We start from the raw sequence: 21482 nt of genomic DNA on the forward strand, positions 1-21482 counted from the left end.
CCACATCATCAACCTCCGGTCTGTGTCTGGAGGTATGGACTGCCGCGATCACATGTCCCGCCTTACCTGTCCCCCAGTATACGTTTGCTAGTGAAGGCTGCAGGGTCGCGCCGAAATCGCCTAGCCGTGGCTGTAGTCGCGGCACCGGTGATGGAGTAGCAGCGCTGGCATCCAAGGGACTGCCTAGTGCTGCTTGCTCAGTGAAAAAAATATAAATACATTTTTTTTTAAAAGATAGTAAAAAGCAGAAAAATAGAAAAGCTTAGGCTGCAGAATACAACCCACTGTAATCCGGTGACCAGCTCCTGCTGGCACCAAACAAAAACTGAAGAGCCTGAGCTGTGGACGGGGAGAGGGGTCCATTGCATCCTTGGAGCTTGAAAGGCTTTGCTGTTTGGTGCCTGTCCTGGTTTCCACAAGCATACCCCAAGGTTATCCCTGTGGAGACTATGGACCCTGAAAAAGAAATTTAAACAATCCCTCTTCAGCACCTTTTTTTTTTTTGGCTTTACTTATAAAGGGGGGGAATTCAATTGTTTCTCCCCTCCACCGCCACTAGATGGCGCCCAATGGAGCAATGCAATTGATTTTCCGCTCGGGCACACTGAGCCGTGGTCTTTATGTGGCTAAACCCGGCACTAATGCGTGCGATTTGCACCATAAACAGCAACAATTGCATATCGCCCCTGCAATCTACCGTCAATTTAGGTGGGAGAACGGGCAGCGATATCAATTGAATTTCCCCCATAGTCATTGCTCATGTAACTATACTACTAGCAGGTAGGATATGCATTATCGCCGTTCGCTCCATTGTCACCAGAAGGCTGCTCTTAACTCCTAGCACTGTGCTCAAAAGCAGTAAACAGTTCTGAATGGGCTATGAAATGACACAGAAAAAATAATAATTTAAAAAAACACATGCAACAAACTGGTAACAATAGGAAATTAGAAAATGTGCTGATTACAATGGCCGTAAATTAAAGGCGAAGAAACATATACAGTACCTTGATCATTACTGTACAACTGTAGTTCTTGCTCTTCCAAATGTCTAAACTCCTCAACATATGAGTTTGTAGCATGCAACCTAGAGAAAAAAAAACAAAAACAAAATAAGATTTTAAACCTACCGGTAAATCTTTTTCTCGTAGTCCGTAGAGGATGCTGGGACTCCGTAAGGACCATGGGGATAGACGGGCTCCGCAGGAGACATGGGCACTTTAAGAAAGACTTTGACTCTGGGTGTGCACTGGCTCCTCCCTCTATGCCCCTCCTCCAGACCTCAGTTAGAGAAACTGTGCCCACAGGAGACGGACAGTACAAGGAAAGGATTTTTGTTAATCCAAGGGCAAGATTCATACCAGCCACACCAATCACACCGTATAACTTGTGATATACTACCCAGTTAACAGTATGAAGAACAACATAGCATCAGTCCAAGACCAATGAAACTATAACATAACCCTTATGTAAGCAATAACTATATACAAGTCTTGCAGAAGTAGTCCGCACTTGGGACGGGCGCCCAGCATCCTCTACGGACTACGAGAAAAAGATTTACCGGTAGGTTTAAAATCTTATTTTCTCTAACGTCCTAGAGGATGCTGGGACTCCGTAAGGACCATGGGGATTATACCAAAGCTCCCAAATGGGCGGGAGAGTGCGGATGACTCTGCAGCACCGATTGAGCAAACAGGAGGTCCTCCTCAGCCAGTGTATCAAACTTATAGAACTTTGCAAAGGTGTTTGACCCCGACCAAGTAGCAGCTCGGCACAGCTGTAGTGCCAAGACCACTCGGGCAGCCGCCCAAGAAGAGCCCACCTTCCTAGTGGAATGGGCCTTAACCGATTTTGGTAACTGCAATCCTGCCGTACAATGCGCCTGCTGAATCGTGTTACAGATCCAGCGAGCAATAGTCTGCTTTGAAGCAGGAGCGCCAACCTTGTTGGCTGCATACAGGACAAACAGTGCTTCTGTTTTTCTGATCCTAGCCGTTCTGGCTACGTAAATTTTCAAAGCCCTGACCACATCAAGGGACTCGGAATCCTCCAAGCCACGAGTAGCCACAGGCACGACAATAGGTTGGTTCATATGAAAGGATGAGACCACTTTAGGCAGGAATTGAGGACGGGTCCGAAACTCCGCTCTATCCATATGGAAAACCAGATAGGGGCTCTTATTTGATAAAGCCGCCAATTCCGAAACTCGCCTAGCCGAAGCTAAGGCCAACAACATGACCACCTTCCAAGTGAGATATTTCAACTCTACCGTTTTAAGTGGTTCACACCAATGTGACTTCAGGAAACTTAACACCACGTTAAGGTCCCAAGGCGCCACCGGAGGTACAAAGGGAGACTGAATATGCAGCAATCCCTTCACAAAAGTCTGTACTTCAGGTAAAGAGGCCAATTCCTTTTGAAAGAAAATGGATAAGGCCGAAATTTGAACTTTAATGCAGCCTAATTTTAGGCCCAAATTCACTCCAGTTTGTAGGAAGTGAAGAAAACTGCCTAGATGGAATTCTTCCGTAGGAGCATTCCTGGCCTCACACCAAGAAACATATTTTCGCCATATTCGGTGATAATGTTTAGACGTCACTGCCTTCCTAGCCTTTATTAGCGTAGGAATGACCTCATCCGGAATGCCCTTTACCGCTAGGATCCTGCGTTCAACCGCCATGCCATCAAACGCAGCCGCGGTAAGTCTTGGAACAGACAGGGACCTTGTTGTAACAGGTCCTGCCATAGAGGAAGAGGCCACGGATCTTCTGTGAGCATTTCTTGCAGATCCGGATACCAGGTCCTTCGTGGCCAATCTGGAACAATGAGAATTGTTCTCACTCCTCTTTTCCTTATTATCCTCAACACCTTGGGTATGAGAGGAAGAGGAGGAAACACATATACCGACTGGAACACCCACGGTGTCACTAGGGCGTCCACGGCTACCGCCTGAGGGTCTCTTGACCTGGCGCAATACCTTTGTAGCTTTTTGTTGAGACGGGATGCCATCATGTCTATTTGGGGCAGTCCCCACCGACTTGCAATCTGCGCGAAGACTTCCTGATTAAGTCCCCACTCTCCAGGATGCAGATCGTGTCTGCTAAGGAAGTATGCTTCCCAGTTGTCCACTCCCGGAATGAACACTGCTGACAGAGCGCTTACATGATTCTCCGCCCAGCGAAGAATTCTGGTGTTTCCGCCATCGCCACTCTGCTCCTTGTGCCGCCTTGGCGGTTTACAGGAGCTACTGCGGTGATGTTGTCTGACTGGATCAGAACTGGTCGATTGCTAAGTAAGATCTCCGCTTGACGTAGGGCGTTGTATATGGCCCTTAGTTCCAGGATGTTGATGTGGAGACAAATCTCTTAACTTGACCAAAGTCCTTGGAAATTTCTTCCCTGTGTGACTGCTCCCCAACCTCTGAGGCTCGCGTCCGTGGTCACCAGGATCCAGACCTGAATGCCGAACCTGTGGCCCTCTAGAAGGTGAGCACTGTTTAGCCACCACAGGAGAGATACTCTGGCCCTGGGGGACAGAGTGATCCGCTGATGCAATTGCAGATGCGACCCGGACCATTTGTCCAATAGGTCCCATTGGAAGGTCCTTGCATGGAACCTGCCGTATGGATTGGCTTCGTATGTTGCCACCATCTTTCCCAGAACTTGAGTGCAATGATGCACTGACACTTGTTTTGGTTTCAACAGGTGCATGAGTAGAGTCATGAGTTCCTGCGCTTTTTCCGTCGGAAGAAAGACCCTTTTCTGGTCTGTGTCCAGATTCATGCCCAAGAAGGGCAGACGAGTTGTAGGATTCAGCTGCGACTTTGGAATATTGAGAATCCAGCCGTGTCGCTGTAACACTTTCAGTGAAAGTGATACGCTGTTCAGCAACTTCTCCCGTGATCTCGCTTTTATGAGGAGATCGTCCAAGTACGGGATAATTGTGACACCCTGCTTGGGCAGGAGCACCATCATTTCCGCCATTACCTTGGTGAAAATTCTCGGGGCCGTGGAAAGCCCAAACAGCAACGTCTGAAATTGGTAATGACAATCCTGTACCACAAATCTCAGGTACGCCTGATGAGGAGGATATATGGGGACATGCAGGTATGCATCCATTATGTCCAGAGATACCAAAAAATCTCCCCCTTCAAGGCTGGCGATGACCGCCCTGAGTGACTCAATCTTGAACTTGAACCGTTTTAAGTAAAGGTTCAGGGATTTTAAATTTAAAATGGGTCTGACCGAACCGTCCGGTTTCGGAACCACATACAGAGTTGAGTAGTACCCCTGCCCTCTTTGAAGCAGGGGAACCTCTACCACCACTTGTTGAAGACACAATTTGTGAATCGCATGTAACACTATCTCCCTTTCCAGGGGGTGTTTCGGTAGGGCCGATTTGAAAAACCGGCGAGGAGGCACCTCTTCGAATTCCAGCTTGTAACCCTGTGAAACAATGTCTATTGCCCATGGATCCACCTACGAGTGGACCCAGACGTGGCTGAACAGTCGAAGACGTGCCCCCACAGGAGCCGACTCCCTCAGGGGAGCCCCAGCGTCATGCGGTGGATTTCGCAGAGGCCGGGGAGGACTTCTGTTCCTGGGAACTAGCTGTGTTGTGCAGCTTTTCCCTCTGCCTTTACCTCTGGCAAGAAAGGACGATCTCTTGCTTTTATTGGAACGAAAGGACTGCATTTGATAATGAGGCGCTTTCTTAGATTGTGAGGGAATATATGGCAAAAAAATGTATTTACCTGACGTAGCAACAACTCCATATGTCTCTTGGAGTCGGCATCACCTGTCCACTGTCGGGTCCATAAGACACGCCTAGCAGAAATAGACATAGCGTTTATCCTGGAACCCAGTAAACTAATGTCTCTTTGAGCATCCCTCATATATAAGACAGCATCTTTTATATGCCCTAGGTTCATTAAAATGGTATCCTTATCAAGGGTCTCAATATCCGCTGATAATGAATCTGTCCATGCTGCTACAGCACTACAAACCCAGGCCGACGCAATAGCCGGTCTGAGTAACGTACCAGAATGTGAATAAATGGACTTCAAGGTAACCTCCTGCTTGCGGTCAGCAGGATCCTTGAGGGTAGCCGTATCTTGGGATGGAAGCGCTATCTTTTTTGATAAGCGCGTCAAGGCCTTGTCCACCCTAGGGGAGGATTCCCACCGTATCCTGTCCTGCGACGGGAAAGGATACGCTGTTAGGATCCTTTTGGGAATCTGCAGTTTTTTGTCTGGAGATTACCACGCTTTTTCACATACTTCGTTTAGCTCATGTGAGGAGGGAAAGGAGACCTCAGGTTTCTTTCCCTTATACATGTGTACCCTCGTGTCAGAGACAGGAGGTTCCTCAGTGATATGCAAAACATCTTTTATTGCGATAATCATATATCGAATACCTTTAGCCACCTTTGGCTGTAATTTGGTATCATCGTAATCGACACTGGAGTCTGAATCCGTGTCGGTATCTGTGTCAACTATTTGGGATAGTGGGCGCTTCTGAGACCCTGAAGGTCCCGGCGACATAGGGACAGGCATGGGTTGACTCTCTGACTGTGCCCCAGCTTCAGCTTTGTCTAGCCTTTTGTGCAATAAATTAACATTTGCACTTAAAACATTCCACATATCCATCCAGTTCGGCGTCTGCACCGCCGACGGAGACCTAACACTCATAAACTCCCCCTCCTCCTTAGGTGAGCCCTCAACCTCAAACATGTCGACACACACGTACCGACACACCACACATACACAGGGAAGCTCATTTCTGAAGACAGGTTCCCCACCAGGCCCTTTGGAGAGTCAGAGACCCTGGAATAAACACAGTAAATTAATGTTTACCCAGCAGCGCTGTTTGATGTATCTGCGCCAATTATGTGCCCCCCCCCCTCTACTTTAAAACCCTCTGTCACCGTGTGTCAAGCAGGGGAAAGTCCAGGGAGCTTCCTCTCAGCGGTGCTGTGGAGAAAAAATAAGAATTTACTTACAGATAATTCTATTTCTCGTAGTCCGTAGTGGATGCTGGGAACTCCGTAAGGACCATGGGGAATAGCGGCTCCGCAGGAGACTGGGCACAAAAAGAAAGCTTTAGGACTACCTGGTGTGCACTGGCTCCTCCCCCTATGACCCTCCTCCAAGCCTCAGTTAGGATACTGTGCCCGGACGAGCTTACACAATAAGGAAGGATTTTTGAATCCCGGGTAAGACTCATACCAGCCACACCAATCACACTGTACAACTTGTGATACAAAACCCAGTTAACAGCATGATAACAGAGGAGCCTCTGAATAGATGGCTCACAACAAGAACCCGATTAGTTAACAATAACTATGTACAAGTATTGCAGACAATCCGCACTTGGGATGGGCGCCCAGCATCCACTACGGACTACGAGAAATAGAATTATCGGTAAGTAAATTCTTATTTTCTCTGACGTCCTAGTGGATGCTGGGAACTCCGTAAGGACCATCGGGATTATACCAAAGCTCCCAAACGGGCGGGAGAGTGCGGATGACTCTGCAGCACCGAATGAGAAAACTCAAGGTCCTCCTCAGCCAGAGTGTCAAATTTGTAAAATTTTACAAAGGTATTTGACCCTGACCAAGTAGCAGCTCGGCAAAGTTGTAAAGCCGAGACCCCTCGGGCAGCCGCCCAGGATGAGCCCACCTTCCATGTGGAGTGGGCTTTTACAGATTTTGGCTATGGCAGGCCTGCCACAGAATGCGCAAGCTGAATTGTATTACAAATCCAGCGAGCAATAGTCTGCTTAGAAGCAGGAGCACCCAGCTTGTTGGGTGCATACAGGATAAACAGCGAGTCAGATTTCCTGACTCCAGCCGTCCTGGAAATATATATAATTTTCAGGGCCCTGACCACGTCTAGCAACTTGGAGTCCTCCAAGTCCCTAGTAGCCGCAGGCACCACAATAGGCTGGTTCAGGTGAAACGCTGACACCACCTTAGGGAGAAACTGAGGACGAGTCCTCAATTCCGCCCCGTCCGAATGGAAAATCAGATAAGGGCTTTTACAGGATAAAGCCGCCAATTCCGACACGCGCCTGGCCGAAGCCAGGGCCAACAGCATGACCACTTTCCACGTGAGATATTTTAAATCCACAGATTTAAGTGGTTCAAACCAATGTGATTTTAGGAACCCCAAAACTACATTGAGATCCCAAGGTGCCACTGGAGGCACAAAAGGAGGCTGTATATGCAGCACTCCCTTGACAAACGTCTGAACTTCAGGAACTGAGCCAGTTCTTACTGGAAGAAAATCGACAGGGCCGAAATCTGAACCTTAATGGATCCCAATTTGAGGCCCATAGACACTCCTGTTTGCAGGAAATGCAGGAATCAACCCAGTTGAAATTCCTCCGTCGGGGCCTTCCTGGCCTCGCACCACGCAACATATTTTCGCCAAATGCGGTGATAATGCTTTGCGGTTACATCCTTTCTGGCTTTTATCAAAGTAGGGATGACTTCTTCTGGAATGCCTTTTTCCTTCAGGATCCGGCGTTCAACCGCCATGCCGTCAAACGCAGCCGCGATAAGTCTTGGAACAGACAGGGTCCCTGCTGGAGCAGGCCCCTTCTTAGAGGTAGAGGCCACGGGTCCTCTGTGAGCATCTCTTGAAGTTCCGGGTACCAAGTCCTTCTAGGCCAATCCGGAGCCACGAGTATTGTTCTTACTCCTCTCCGTCTTATAATTCTCAGTACCTTGGGTATGAGCGGCAGAGGAGGGAACACATAAACCGACTGGTACACCCACGGCGTTACCAGGGCGTCCACAGCTATCGCCTGAGGGTCCCTTGACCTGGCACAATAACTTTTTAGTTTTTTGTTGAGGCGGGACGCCATCATGTCCACCTTTGGTTTTCCCAACGGCTTACAATCATGTGGAAAACCTCCGGGTGAAGTCCCCACTCTCCCGGGTGGAGGTCGTGTCTGCTGAGGAAGTCTGCTTCCCAGTTGTCCACTCCCGGAATAAAACACTGCTGACAGTGCTATCACATGATTTTCCGCCCATCGGAGAATCCTTGCAGCTTCTGCCATTGCCCTCCTGCTTCTTGTGCCGCCCTGTCTGTTTACGTGGGCGATCGCCGTGATGCTGTCCGACTGGATCAACACCGGCTGGTCCTGAAGCAGAGGTCTCGCTTGGCTTAGGGCATTGTAAATGGCCCTTAGCTCCAGGATATTTATGTGAAGTGAGGTCTCCAGGTTTGACCACACTCCCTGGAAATTTCTTCCCTGTGTGACTGCTCCCCAGCCTCGAAGGCTGGCATCCGTGGTCACCAGGACCCAGTCCTGAATGCCGAATCTGTGGCCCTCTAAAAGATGGGCACTCTGCAACCACCACAGGAGAGACACCCTTGTCCTTGGTGACAGGGTTATCCTCTGCTGCATCTGAAGATGCGATCCGGACCATTTGTCCAGCAGGTCCCACTGGAAAGTTCTTGCGTGGAATCTGCCGAATGGAATTGCTTCGTAAGAAGTCACCATTTTTCCCAGGACCCTTGTGCATTGATGCACCGATACTTGACCTGGTTTTAGGAGGTTTCTGACTAGATCGGATAACTCCCTGGCTTTCTCCTCCGGGAGAAATACCTTTTTCTGGACTGTGTCCAGAATCATCCCTAGGAACAGAAGACGTGTCGTCGGGATCAGCTGCGATTTTGGAATATTGAGAATCCAACCGTGCTGTCGTAACACTTCTTGAGATAGTGCTACCCCGACTACCAACTGTTCCCTGGATCTCGCCCTTATCAGGAGATCGTCCAAGTACGGGATAATTAAAACTCCCTTCCTTCGAAGGAGTAACATCATTTCGGCCATTACCTTGGTAAAGACCCGCGGTGCCGTGGACAATCCAAACGGCAGCGTTTGGAACTGATAGTGGCAGTTCTGTACCACAAACCTGAGGTACCTTTGGAGAGAAGGGTAAATTGGGACATGCAGGTAATCATCCTTGATGTCCAGAGACACCATATAATCCCCTTCCTCCAGGCTCGAGATAACCGCTCTGAGTGACTCCATCTTGAATTTGAACTTCTTTATGTAAGTGTTCAATGACTTTAGATTTAAAATGGGTCTCACCGAGCCGTCCGGCTTCGGTACCACAAACATTGTGGAATAATACCCCTTTCCTTGTTGCAGGAGGGGTACCTTGATTATCACCTGCTGGGAATACAGCTTGTGGATAGCTTCTAACACCGCCTCCCTGTCGGAAGGAGTCGTCGGTAAGGCAGACTTTAGGAAACGGCGAGGGGGAGACGTCTCGAATTCCAATTTGTACCCCTGAGATACTACCTGAAGGATCCAGAGATCTACTTGTGAGCGAGCCCACTGTGCGCTGAAATTCTTGAGACGGGCCCCCACCGTACCTGAGTCCGCCTGTAGAGCCCCAGCGTCATGCTGAGGACTTGGCGGAAGCGGGGGAGGACTTCTGTTCCTGGGAACTGGCTGTTTGCTGCAGCCTTTTTCCTCTCCCTCTGCCACGGGGCAGAAAAGAGGAGCCTTTTGCCCGCTTGGCCTTATGGGGCCTTTCATATGCCTTTTAGAATCGGCATCACCTGACCACTGCCGAGTCCATAACCCCCTTCTGGCGGAAATGGACATAGCACTTACTCGTGATGCCAGTCGGCAAATATCCCTCTGTGCATCACGCATGTATAAAAATGCATCTTTTAAGTGCTCTACAGTCAGTAATAAACTGTCCCTATCCAGGGTATCAGGGAGTCTGACCAAGCCACCCCAGCACTGCACATCCAGGCTGAGGCGATTGCTGGTCGCAGTATAACACCAGTGTGTGTGTATATACAATACAGGATAGTCTCCTGCTTTCTGTCAGCAGGATCCTTAAGGGCGGCCGTATCCGGAGACGGTAGTGACACCTGTTTGGACAAGCGTGTGAGCGCTTTATCTACCCTAGGGGGAGTTTCCCAACGCGCCCTATCCTCTGGCGGGAAAGGGTACATTGCCAATAACTTCCTAGGAATTATTTGTTTTTTATCAGGAGAAACCCACGCTTCATCACACACTTCATTTAATTCCTCAGATGCAGGAAAAACTACAGGTAGTTTCTCACCAAACATAATACCCTTTTTAGTGGTACCTGTGGTATTATCAGAAATGTGTAAAACATTTTCCATTGCCTCAATCATGTAACGTGTGGCCCTACTGGAAGTTACATTTGTCTCCTCGTCGTTGATACTGGAGTCAGTATCCGTGTCGACGTCTGTATCTGCCAACTGAGGTAGCGGGCGTTTTAGAGCCCCTGATGGCCTTTGAGACGCCTGGACAGGCACAAGCTGAGAAGCCGGCTGTCCCATGTCATCAAACTTCTTATGTAAAGAGTTGACACTTTCACTTCCATAAGCCCATCCACTCAGGTGTCGACCCCCTAGGGGGTGACATCTCCACTACAGGCAATTGCTCCGCCTCCACATCATTTTCCTCTTCATACATGTCGACACAGTCGTACCGACACACAGCACACACACCGGGAATGCTCTGATAGAGGACAGGACCCCACTAGCCCTTTGGGGAGACAGAGGGAGAGTATGCCAGCACACACCAGAGCGCTATATATACACAGGGATATCACTATATAGAGTGTTTTCCCTTATAGCTGCTGTTATCTGTAAGACTGCGCCTAATTAGTGCCCCCCCTCTCTTTGTTACCCTTTTATGTAGTGCAGGACTGCAGGGGAGAGTCGGGGAGACGTACTTCCAGCGGAGCTGTGAGGGAAAATGGCGCCAGTGTGCTGAGAGAGATAGCTCCGCCCCCTTTTCGGTGGACTTTTCTCCCGCTTTTTTGTAAAATCTGGCAGGGGTTAATGTACATCCATATAGCCCTGGGGGCTATATGTGATGTATTTTTGCCAGCCAAGGTGTTAATATTGCTGCTCAGGGCGCCCCCCCACAGCGCCCTGCACCCGTCAGTGACCGGAGTGTGAGGTGTGCATGAGGAGCAATGGCGCACAGCTGCAGTGCTGTGCGCTACCTTGATGAAGACTGATGTCTTCTGCCGCCGATTTTCCGGACCTCTTCTTGCTTCTGGCTCTGTAAGGGGGCCGGCGGCGCGGCTCTGGGACCGGACTCCGAGGCTGGGCCTGTGTTCGATCCCTCTGGAGCTAATGGTGTCCAGTAGCCTAAGAAGCCCAAGCTGGCTGCAAGCAGGCAGGTTCGCTTCTTCTCCCCTTAGTCCCTCGATGCAGTGAGCCTGTTGCCAGCAGGTCTCACTGAAAATAAAAAACCTAAAACTAACTTTTTTCTAAGAAGCTCAGGAGAGCCCCCTAGATTGCACCCTGCTCGGTCGGGCACAAAAATCTAACTGAGGCTTGGAGGAGGGTCATAGGGGGAGGAGCCAGTGCACACCAGGTAGTCCTAAAGCTTTCTTTTTGTGCCCAGTCTCCTGCGGAGCCGCTAATCCCCATGGTCCTTACGGAGTTCACCAGCATCCACTAGGACGTCAGAGAAAATGGCGCTGGTGAGTGCTGAGGGAGAAGCCCCGCTCAAATTTTTCAATACATGGCGGGGGCTCTTTATATACATGTACAGTGCCCAGCTGTACATGTATATATACATCTGTGCCATAAGAGAGGTTTATATTGCTGCCCAGGGCGCCCCCCCCTGCGCCCTGCACCCTTACAGTGACCGTAGTGTGTGAGGTGAAGGGGAGCAATGGCGCACAGCTGCAGTGCTGTGCATTACCTCAGTGAAGATCCAAGTGTCTTCTGCCACCTCAAATGGGTCTTTTCCTCACATACTCACCCGGCTTCTTTCTTCCAACTCTGCGAGGACGGCGGCGGCGCGGCTCTGGGACGGACGGCGAGGGTGAGACCTGCGTACCGATCCCTCTGGAGCTAATGGTGTCCAGTAGCCTAAGAAACAGAGCCCTGAAACTCAGAGAAGTGGGTCTGTTTCTCTCTCCTCAGTCCCTCGATGCAGGGAGTCTGTTGCCAGCAGGCTCCCTGAAAATAAAAAACCTAACAAAAATGCTTTCTTACAGGAAACTCAGGAGAGCTCCTGAAATGCACCCAGTCTCTACTAGGCACAGTATCAAACTGAGGTCTGGAGGATGGGCATAGAGGGAGGAGCCAGTGCACACCCAGAGTCAAAGTCTTTCTTATAGTGCCCATGTCTCCTGCGGAGCTCGTCTATCCCCATGGTCCTTACAAAGTCCCAGCATCCTCTAGGACGTTAGAGAAAATAAGAATTTACTTACAGATAATTCTATTTCTCGTAGTCCGTAGTGGATGCTGGGAACTCCGTAAGGACCATGGGGAATAGCGGCTCCGCAGGAGACTGGGCACAAAAGTAAAGCTTTAGGACTACCTGGTGTGCACTGGCTCCTCCCCCTATGACCCTCCTCCAAGCCTCAGTTAGGATACTGTGCCCGGACGAGCGTACACAATAAGGAAGGATTCATGAATCCCGGGTAAGACTCATACCAGCCACACCAATCACCCCGTACAACCTGTGATCTGAACCCAGTTAACAGCATGATAACAGAGGAGCCTCTGGAAAGATGGCTCACAACAATAACCCGATTTAGTTAACAATAACTATGTACAAGTATTGCAGACAATCCGCACTTGGGATGGGCGCCCAGCATCCACTACGGACTACGAGAAATAGAATTATCGGTAAGTAAATTCTTATTTTCTCTGACGTCCTAGTGGATGCTGGGAACTCCGTAAGGACCATGGGGATTATACCAAAGCTCCCAAACGGGCGGGAGAGTGCGGATGACTCTGCAGCACCGAATGAGAGAACTCCAGGTCCTCCTCAGCCAGGGTATCAAATTTGTAGAATTTAGCAAACGTGTTTGCCCCTGACCAAGTAGCTGCTCGGCAAAGTTGTAATGCCGAGACCCCTCGGGCAGCCGCCCAAGATGAGCCCACCTTCCTTGTGGAATGGGCTTTTACAGATTTTGGCTGTGGCAGGCCTGCCACAGAATGTGCAAGCTGAATTGTACTACAAATCCAACGAGCAATAGTCTGCTTAGAAGCAGGAGCACCCAGCTTGTTGGGTGCATACAGGATAAACAGCGAGTCAGATTTTCTGACTCCAGCCGTCCTGGAAACATATATTTTCAGGGCCCTGACTACGTCTAGCAACTTGGAGTCCTCCAAGTCCCTAGTAGCCGCAGGTACCACAATAGGCTGGTTCAGGTGAAACGCTGAAACCACCTTAGGGAGAAATTGAGGACGAGTCCTCAATTCTGCCCTGTCCGTATGAAAAATCAGGTAAGGGCTTTTATAGGATAAAGCCGCTAATTCTGACACACGCCTGGCCGAAGCCAGGGCCAACAGCATTACCACTTTCCATGTGAGATATTTTAAGTCCACAGTAGTGAGTGGTTCAAACCAATGTGATTTTAGGAACCCCAAAACTACATTGAGATCCCAAGGTGCCACTGGAGGCACAAAAGGAGGCTGTATATGCAGCACCCCCTTGACAAACGTCTGAACTTCAGGAACTGAAGCCAGTTCTTTCTGGAAGAAAATCGACAGGGCCGAAATTTGAACCTTAATGGACCCCAATTTTAGGCCCATAGACACTCCTGTTTGCAGGAAATGCAGGAATCGACCCAGTTGAAATTCCTCTGTAGGGGCCTTCCTGGCCTCGCACCACGCAACATATTTACGCCAAATACGGTGATAATGCTTTGCGGTTACATCCTTCCTGGCTTTGATCAGGGTAGGGATGACTTCATCCGGAATGCCTTTTTCCTTCAGGATCCGGCATTCAACCGCCATGCCGTCAAACGCAGCAAGTCTTGGAACAGACAGGGTCCTTGCTGGAGCAGGTCCCTTCTTAGAGGTAGAGGCCACGGGTCCTCTGTGAGCATCTCTTGAAGTTCCGGGTACCAAGTCCTTCTTGGCCAATCCGGAGCTACGAGTATAGTTCTTACTCCTCTCCGTCTTATAATTCTCAGTACCTTGGGTATGAGAGGCAGAGGAGGGAACACATACACTGACTGGTACACCCACGGTGTTACCAGAGCGTCCACAGCTATTGCCTGAGGGTCCCTTGACCTGGCGCAATACCTGTCTAGTTTTTTGTTGAGGCGGGACGCCATCATGTCCACCTTTGGTTTTTCCCAACGGTTCACAATCATGTGGAAGACTTCTGGATGAAGTCCCCACTCTCCCGGGTGGAGGTCGTGCCTGCTGAGGAAGTCTGCTTCCCAGTTGTCCACTCCCGGAATGAACACTGCTGACAGTGCTATCACATGATTTTCCGCCCAGCGAAGAATCCTTGCAGCTTCTGCCATTGCCCTCCTGCTTCTTGTGCCGCCCTGTCTGTTTACGTGTGCGACTGCCGTGATGTTGTCTGACTGGATCAGCACCGGCTGACTTTGAAGCAGAGGTCTTGCTAGGCTTAGAGCATTGTAAATGGCCCTTAGCTCCAGGATATTTATGTGAAGTGATGTCTCCAGGCTTGACCACAAGCCCTGGAAATTCCTTCCCTGTGTGACTGCTCCCCAGCCTCGCAGGCTGGCATCCGTGTTCACCAGGACCCAGTCCTGAATGCCGAATCTGCGGCCCTCTAGAAGATGAGCACTCTGTAACCACCACAGGAGAGACACCCTTGTCTTTGGTGACAGGGTTATCCGCTGATGCATCTGAAGATGCGATCCGGACCATATGTCCAGCAGGTCCCACTGAAAAGTTCTTGCGTGGAATCTGCCGAATGGGATTGCTTCGTAGGAAGCCACCATTTTTCCCAGGACCCTTGTGCATTGATGCACTGAGACTTGGCCTGGTTTTAGGAGGTTTCTGACTAGCTCGGATAACTCCCTGGCTTTCTCCTCCGGGAGAAACACCTTTTTCTGGACTGTGTCCAGGATCATCCCTAGGAATAGAAGACGTGTCGTCGGGATCAGCTGCGATTTTGGAATATTGAGAATCCAACCGTGCTGCCGCAACACTACCTGAGATAGTGCTACCCTGACTTCCAACTGTTCCCTGGATCTTGCCCTTATCAGGAGATCGTCCAAGTAAGGGATAACTAAAACTCCCTTCCTTCGAAGGAGTATCATCATTTCGGCCATTACTTTGGTAAAGACCCGGGGTGCCGTGGACAATCCAAACGGCAGCGTCTGAAACTGATAGTGACAGTTCTGTACCACAAACCTGAGGTACCCTTGGTGAGAAGGGTAAATTGCGACAAGGAGGTAAGCATCCTTGATGTCCAGAGACACCATATAATCCCCTTCTTCCAGGTTCGCAATCACCGCTCTGAGTGACTCCATCTTGAACTTGAACCTCTGTATGTAAGTGTTCAAGGATTTTAGATTTAAAATAGGTCTCACCGAGCCGTCCGGCTTCGGTACCACAAACAGCGTGGAATAATACCCCTTTCCCTGTTGCAGGAGGGGTACCTTGATTATCACCTGCTGGGAATACAGCTTGTGAATGGCTTCCAATACCGCCTCCCTGTCGGAGGGAGACGTCGGTAAAGCAGACTTTAGGAAACGGCGAGGGGGAGACGTCTCGAATTCCAATTTGTACCCCTGAGATACCACCTGAAGGATCCAGGGGTCCACTTGTGAATGAGCCCACTACGTGCTGAAATTCTTGAGACGGGCCCCCACCGTGCCTGAGTCCGCTTGTAACGCCCCAGCGTCATGCTGAGGACTTGGCAGAGGCGGGAGAGGGCTTCTGTTCCTGGGAACCGACTGTTTGCTGCAGCCTTTTCCCTCTCCCTCTGCCACGGGGCAGAAAAGAGGAGCCCTTTGCCCGCTTGCCCTTATGGGTCCGAAAGGACTGCGCCTGATAATATGGCGTCTTCTTATGTTGAGAGGCTACCTGGGGTAAAAATGTTGATTTCCCAGCAGTTGCCGTGGCTACCAGGTCTGATAGACCTACCCCAAATAACTCCTCCCCTTTATAAGGCAATACTTCCATATGCCTTTTGGAATCCGCATCACCTGACCACTGCAGCGTCCATAACCCTCTTCTGGCAGAAATGGACAGCGCACTTACTCTTGATGCTAGTCGGCAGATATCCCTCTGTGCGTCACGCATATATAGAAATGCATCTTTTAAATGCTCTATAGTTAGTAATATACTGTCCCTGTCTAGGGTATCAATATTGTCCGTCAGGGAATCCGACCAAGCCACCCCAGCACTGCACATCCAGGCGGAGGCGATTGCTGGTCGCAGTATAACTCCCGTATGAGTGTATATACATTTTAGGATATTCTCCTGCTTTCTGTCAGCAGGTTCCTTAAGGGCGGCCGTCTCAGGAGAGGGTAGTGCCACCTGTTTAGACAAGCGTGTGAGCGCTTTATCCACCCTAGGGGGTGTTTCCCAACGTGCCCTATCCTCTGGCGGGAAAGGGTATGATGCCAATAACCTTTTAGGAATTATCAGTTTTTTATCGGGGGAAACCCACGCTTCATCACACACTTCATTTAATTCCTCAGAAGCAGGAAAAACTACAGGCAGTTTTTTCTCACCAAACATAATACCCTTTTTAGTGGTACTTGTATTATCAGAAATATGTAAAACATTTTTCATTGCCTCAATCATGTAACGTGTGGCCCTACTGGAAGTCACATTCGTCTCTTCATCGTCGACACTGGAGTCAGTATCCGTGTCGGCGTCTGTGTCTGCCATCTGAGGTAACGGGCGTTTTAGAGCCCCTGATGGCCTTTGAGACGCCTGGACAGGCACAAGCTGAGTAGCCGGCTGCCTCATGTCATCAACCGTCTTTTGTAAAGAGCTGACACTGTCACGTAATTCCTTCCATAAGCCCATCCACTCAGGTGTCGACTCCCTAGGGGGTGACATCTCTATTACAGGCAATTGCTCCGCCTCCACATCATTTTCCTCCTCAAACATGTCGACACAATCGTACCGACACACAGCACACACACAGGGAATGCTCTGAGGACAGGACCCCACTAGCCCTTTGGGGAGACAGAGGGAGAGTATGCCAGCACACACCAGAGCGCTATATATAAACAGGGATTAACCTTATAGAAGTGTTTTTCCCCTTATAGCTGCTGTTATGTTAATACTGCGCCTAATTAGTGCCCCCCTCTCTTGTTTTCATCTTTTCTGTAGTGCAGGACTGCAGGGGAGAGTCAGGGAGACGTCCTTCCAGCGGAGCTGTGAGGGAAAATGGCGCCAGTGTGCTGAGGAGATAGGCTCCGCCCCCTTCTCGGCAGACTTTTCTCCCGCTTTTTGCTATATTCTGGCAGGGGTTAAAATACATCCATATAGCCCTGGGGGTTATATGTGATGTATTTTCGCCAGCCAAGGTGTTTTTATTGCTGCTCAGGGCGCCCCCCCCCCCAGCGCCCTGCACCCTCAGTGACCGGAGTGTGAAGTGTGCCTGAGGAGCAATGGCGCACAGCTGCAGTGCTGTGCGCTACCTTGGTGAAGACTGGATGTCTTCTGCCGCCGATTTTTCCGGACCTCTTCTTGCTTCTGGCTCTGTAAGGGGGCCGGCGGCGCGGCTCTGGGACCGGACTCCGAGGCTGGGCCTGTGTTCGGTCCCTCTGGAGCTAATGGTGTCCAGTAGCCAAGAAGCCCAAGCTGGCTGCAAGCAGGCAGGTTCGCTTCTTCTCCCCTTAGTCCCTCGATGCAGTGAGCCTGTTGCCAGCAGGTCTCACTGAAAATAAAAAACCTAAAACTAAACTTTTTCTAAGAAACTCAGGAGAGCCTCCTAGAATGCACCCTTCTCAGCCGGGCACAAAAATCTAACTGAGGCTTGGAGGAGGGTCATAGGGGGAGGAGCCAGTGCACACCAGGTAGTCCTAAAGCTTTACTTTTGTGCCCAGTCTCCTGCGGAGCCGCTATTCCCCATGGTCCTTACGGAGTTCCCAGCATCCACTAGTACGTCAGAGACAAAACACGTTACTAGAAGACTAGCGCATTCATAAACCATTGAATTAGTGCAGGCTTTTTCAACCAGTGTGCCGCGACCAGTTGCAAGGTGTGCCGCAGAGCCAGAGCAGCTTCCTGTACCTTCAGAGTGAACTGTTGGCCCGGGCTCTTTTTAGAGGATCAGTCGTGCTCTGGCTGTGACCTGTGCCTTGAAGATGTGGCAGTGAGATATCATAGGTCACAGCCGCTGCGTCTCACCACCCAGCCCACCCGCCTGCATACACATCTTCCAGTTCCCGCCTGCATACACAACTTTTCTTGCCCACCCACATCCACACCTGCCCGACCGCCCGCTGCTCAGTATTTGCAGCACTCCACTATGACAACCCCCACCACTGAGAGACAGGGAGGAGGACAGCTGACCGGTAGGGGCTAATATTTGTTTTTGTTTTTCTCCTGTGGGGAACAATAGGATTTATGGAGGGAGAATAAGGATTTACGGGGGGGAACAATGTGAATAATTCATGTGGAGAGCAATAGGATTTATGTGGGGAGCAATGTGTTTGTTTTTTCTGTGTAGGCCAATGTATGTGTGGATTTTTTTTTTTTTTTACTATAAGGGCCAATGTGTGGGTTTTTTTTTTTTTTTATTCTGTGAGGAACTGATGGTGTGCCTTGGAAATGTAAAATATTGTTCGGTGTGCCACAAGTAAAAAAAAAAAAAAAAAAAAAAAGGTTGAAAATCCCTGAATTAGAGGTTGCACAAAATAAAAATTATAAAAATAAAAAATAAAAAAAACACTACTGTAAGTGGACAAAGCAAGCCAATTGATTGTCTCCCTTTTCAGCAAGAGATTATTACGTTCTACTGTGGAAGTAAACTGTCTATTCAGTGTATGTCAAAGTGTCAGTGAATCGCTTCCAGGCATTCCCTTTAATTACGCTTATTGATAATGAGCAACTGTGACTACATGAACAGTCAGCCATGCCCTTATGCAGATCAAGATCTACACAAATAATATTAGAAAAGAAAACCTTAACTTACAGTGAACACACACAGTGTACGATTGAAATATACAGTATAAATGCGACAAGAAGGTGAATAGGGTGGAAGACACTGATAGAGGAAAAGAATGGTTTAGACAGTATTGACGGAAGAGCAAAATGTTAAGTGTATGCATGGGGGATGCAAGTGGAACAGGGGTGGCGTGGGATTAGATTGCAGAGCTAAATGTAAAAAAAAAACTCAATACAATTGGGGAAAAGCAATGCAGAGCACAACAGCGACAGAGGCAAAATAACAAAATGGCAGAATGAATCAGGATTAAGATGTTGGCGAGACGTACTTCCATATAAAAACCAAAGAAATAAAATGGCTCTTAGCTGATCAGGGCTACAGGGGCAGGAGTATATTCAAGGAGAGGGGAAAGCATAGTCCTACAGTCTGAAGTTGGGATCAAGAAACCGTTCCAAGGATTGGGGAGCTGTAAAAGGTTTGGACTCACAAACGTACTGGGTAAGTTAGAGTTCACGTAAATCTGAGATTCACTATTGGAGAGAGTTCAGCATTGAAGGTACTGTGGTAGAAGGTGCAGCAGAGTCATACAGGATGACGACTGTGGAAACCAGTGGATATGGTGAACATGGGTGGCCTGCGGACAGCAGCAGTAGGGCAATTGTGTAGAAGAGTGACGGGGGTACGGCAGACAAGGCTAAAAGCCAGGGCCTTGATAAGCAGGCAAAGTCCTCGGCCATGAACGGAATCAAATGGAGAGGTCAAAACCCAAAAGCAAGACTTGAAGGCCAGGATTGTTTGGGGACCAACGGTCAGTGGCAGATTCCAGAGACAACAGCGTGAGGAAGGAACCCAAATCCTCCCCCTCCCCCGCAACATAAACCTAACCTCCCCGGGATACTTCTGTTCGGGATCCCGGCTTCGGCATTCTGAGATGTGTTAGGATTCCAGCACCAGCATTTTGACGGTCGGATCTCAAATACATCCCGTAGGGCGTGCAAAACAGAACAAATCAATTGTTGCTCTGTTTAGATGCCCAGTAGCTACAGGGATGACATTTCTTCTAGCAGCCTCCTGTGGTACGAGAAGAAGTGTGTGCTAAGTCAGCACTTTAGGCGTCCTATAGGAGTTTGGAAACCCAAAGCCGGACTTCGAGTGGTTTGGCATTTTTACGCTGCTAAACCCTGTCGGTTTGGGCGTCTCATGAGCAAACAATTGAATTCTGACAACTGTTTGGGCTTATATACTTTCCTTTTTAGATGTGTGTGTGGGGGGGGGGGGGGGGACCCAAAACAAATTAATCACCGCCAATGTGTACAATAGAAAAAATATACATCACAATATTAGACGGCACTACCATCTTTGCAAATTTATTTTAGTTTATCAATAAGAAATTCACGCGAGCGATGCTGCGGGCAAATGCTAGTTTGAAATAAAAAAGTAAAAGAAGGGCTGTCAATCACTTGACATTTATTAGCATAATAGCACAAAACCGTTACACAAAAATAATTGTAATCCACACTGTCAGTGTATAGATATGCAGTAACAAATGTATACACACATTAAATTATGACTCTCAGAATAATAATAGGATTTTAATACCTACCGGTAAATCCTTTTCTCCTAGTCCGTAGAGGATGCTGGGGACTCCAAAAGGACCATGGGGTATAGACGGGATCCGCAGGAGACATGGGCACACTAAAAGACTTTGACTGGGTGTGAACTGGCTCCTCCCTCTATGCCCCTCCTCCAGACCTCAGTTATAGGAACTGTGCCCAGGGGAGACGGACATTTCGAGGAAAAGGATTTTTGTTAACCAAGGGTGAGATACATACCAGCTCACACCACAAACACGCCGTATAACTGGATTAGCAGGAATCCCAGATAACAGTATGAAAAAAAAAACACACAGCAACAAGCTGAACATAACCGATACACAACCTTCGTGTAACCGAAACCAACAATACAACTGCAAGTAACAGTATGCACTGGGATGGACGCCCAGCATCCTCTACGGACTAGGAGAAAAGGATTTACCGGTAGATATTAAAATCCTATTTTCTCTTACGTCCTAGAGGATGCTGGGGACTCCAAAAGGACCATGGGGTCTATACCAAAGCTCCAGACCGGGCGAGAGAGTGCGGACGAGACTGCAGCACCGATTGAGCAAACATGAGGTCCTCCTCAGCCAGGGTATCAAACTTATAGAACTCAGCAAAGGTGTTTAAACCCGACCACGTAGCTACTCGGCAAAGCTGAAGTGCCGATACCCCTCGGGGAGCCGCCCAAGACGAGCCCTCCATCCTGGTAGAATGGGCCTTTACCGACTTCAGCAATGGCAACCCAGCCGAAGAGTGAGCATGCTGAATCGTATTACAAATCCAGCGTGCAATAGTCTGCTTGGAAGCAGGATTACCAATCTTGTTGGAAGCATACAGGACAAACGGTGTTTCCGTTTTCCTAACAAGAGCCGTTCTGGCGACATAAATTTTTAAAGCTCTTACGACATCAAGAGAATTTGGAACCGCGACAGCCTTCGTAGCTACAGGAACCACAATAGGTTGATTTATGTGAAACGAAGAAACCACCTTCGACAGAAATTGTTGACGAGTC

At 49.1% G+C, this 21482-nt stretch overlaps 1 protein-coding gene across 6 annotated transcripts in view; it reads right to left on the bottom strand.

The window, feature by feature from the left end:
- The window catches only part of TDRD9 (tudor domain containing 9), a 561182-nt gene that overhangs the window by 452626 nt on the left and 87074 nt on the right, over positions 1 to 21482 (bottom strand). For all 6 annotated transcript variants that reach the window (XM_063947439.1, XM_063947438.1, XM_063947442.1 and 3 more), the window contains exon 2: positions 1005 to 1084. In XM_063947439.1, the coding sequence (XP_063803509.1) occupies positions 1005 to 1084 (80 nt within the window). The remainder of the gene's footprint in view (positions 1 to 1004; positions 1085 to 21482) is intronic.

This window comes from Pseudophryne corroboree, chromosome 12, assembly GCF_028390025.1.
Source record: "Pseudophryne corroboree isolate aPseCor3 chromosome 12, aPseCor3.hap2, whole genome shotgun sequence".
Classification (NCBI taxonomy): Eukaryota; Metazoa; Chordata; class Amphibia; order Anura; family Myobatrachidae; genus Pseudophryne; species Pseudophryne corroboree.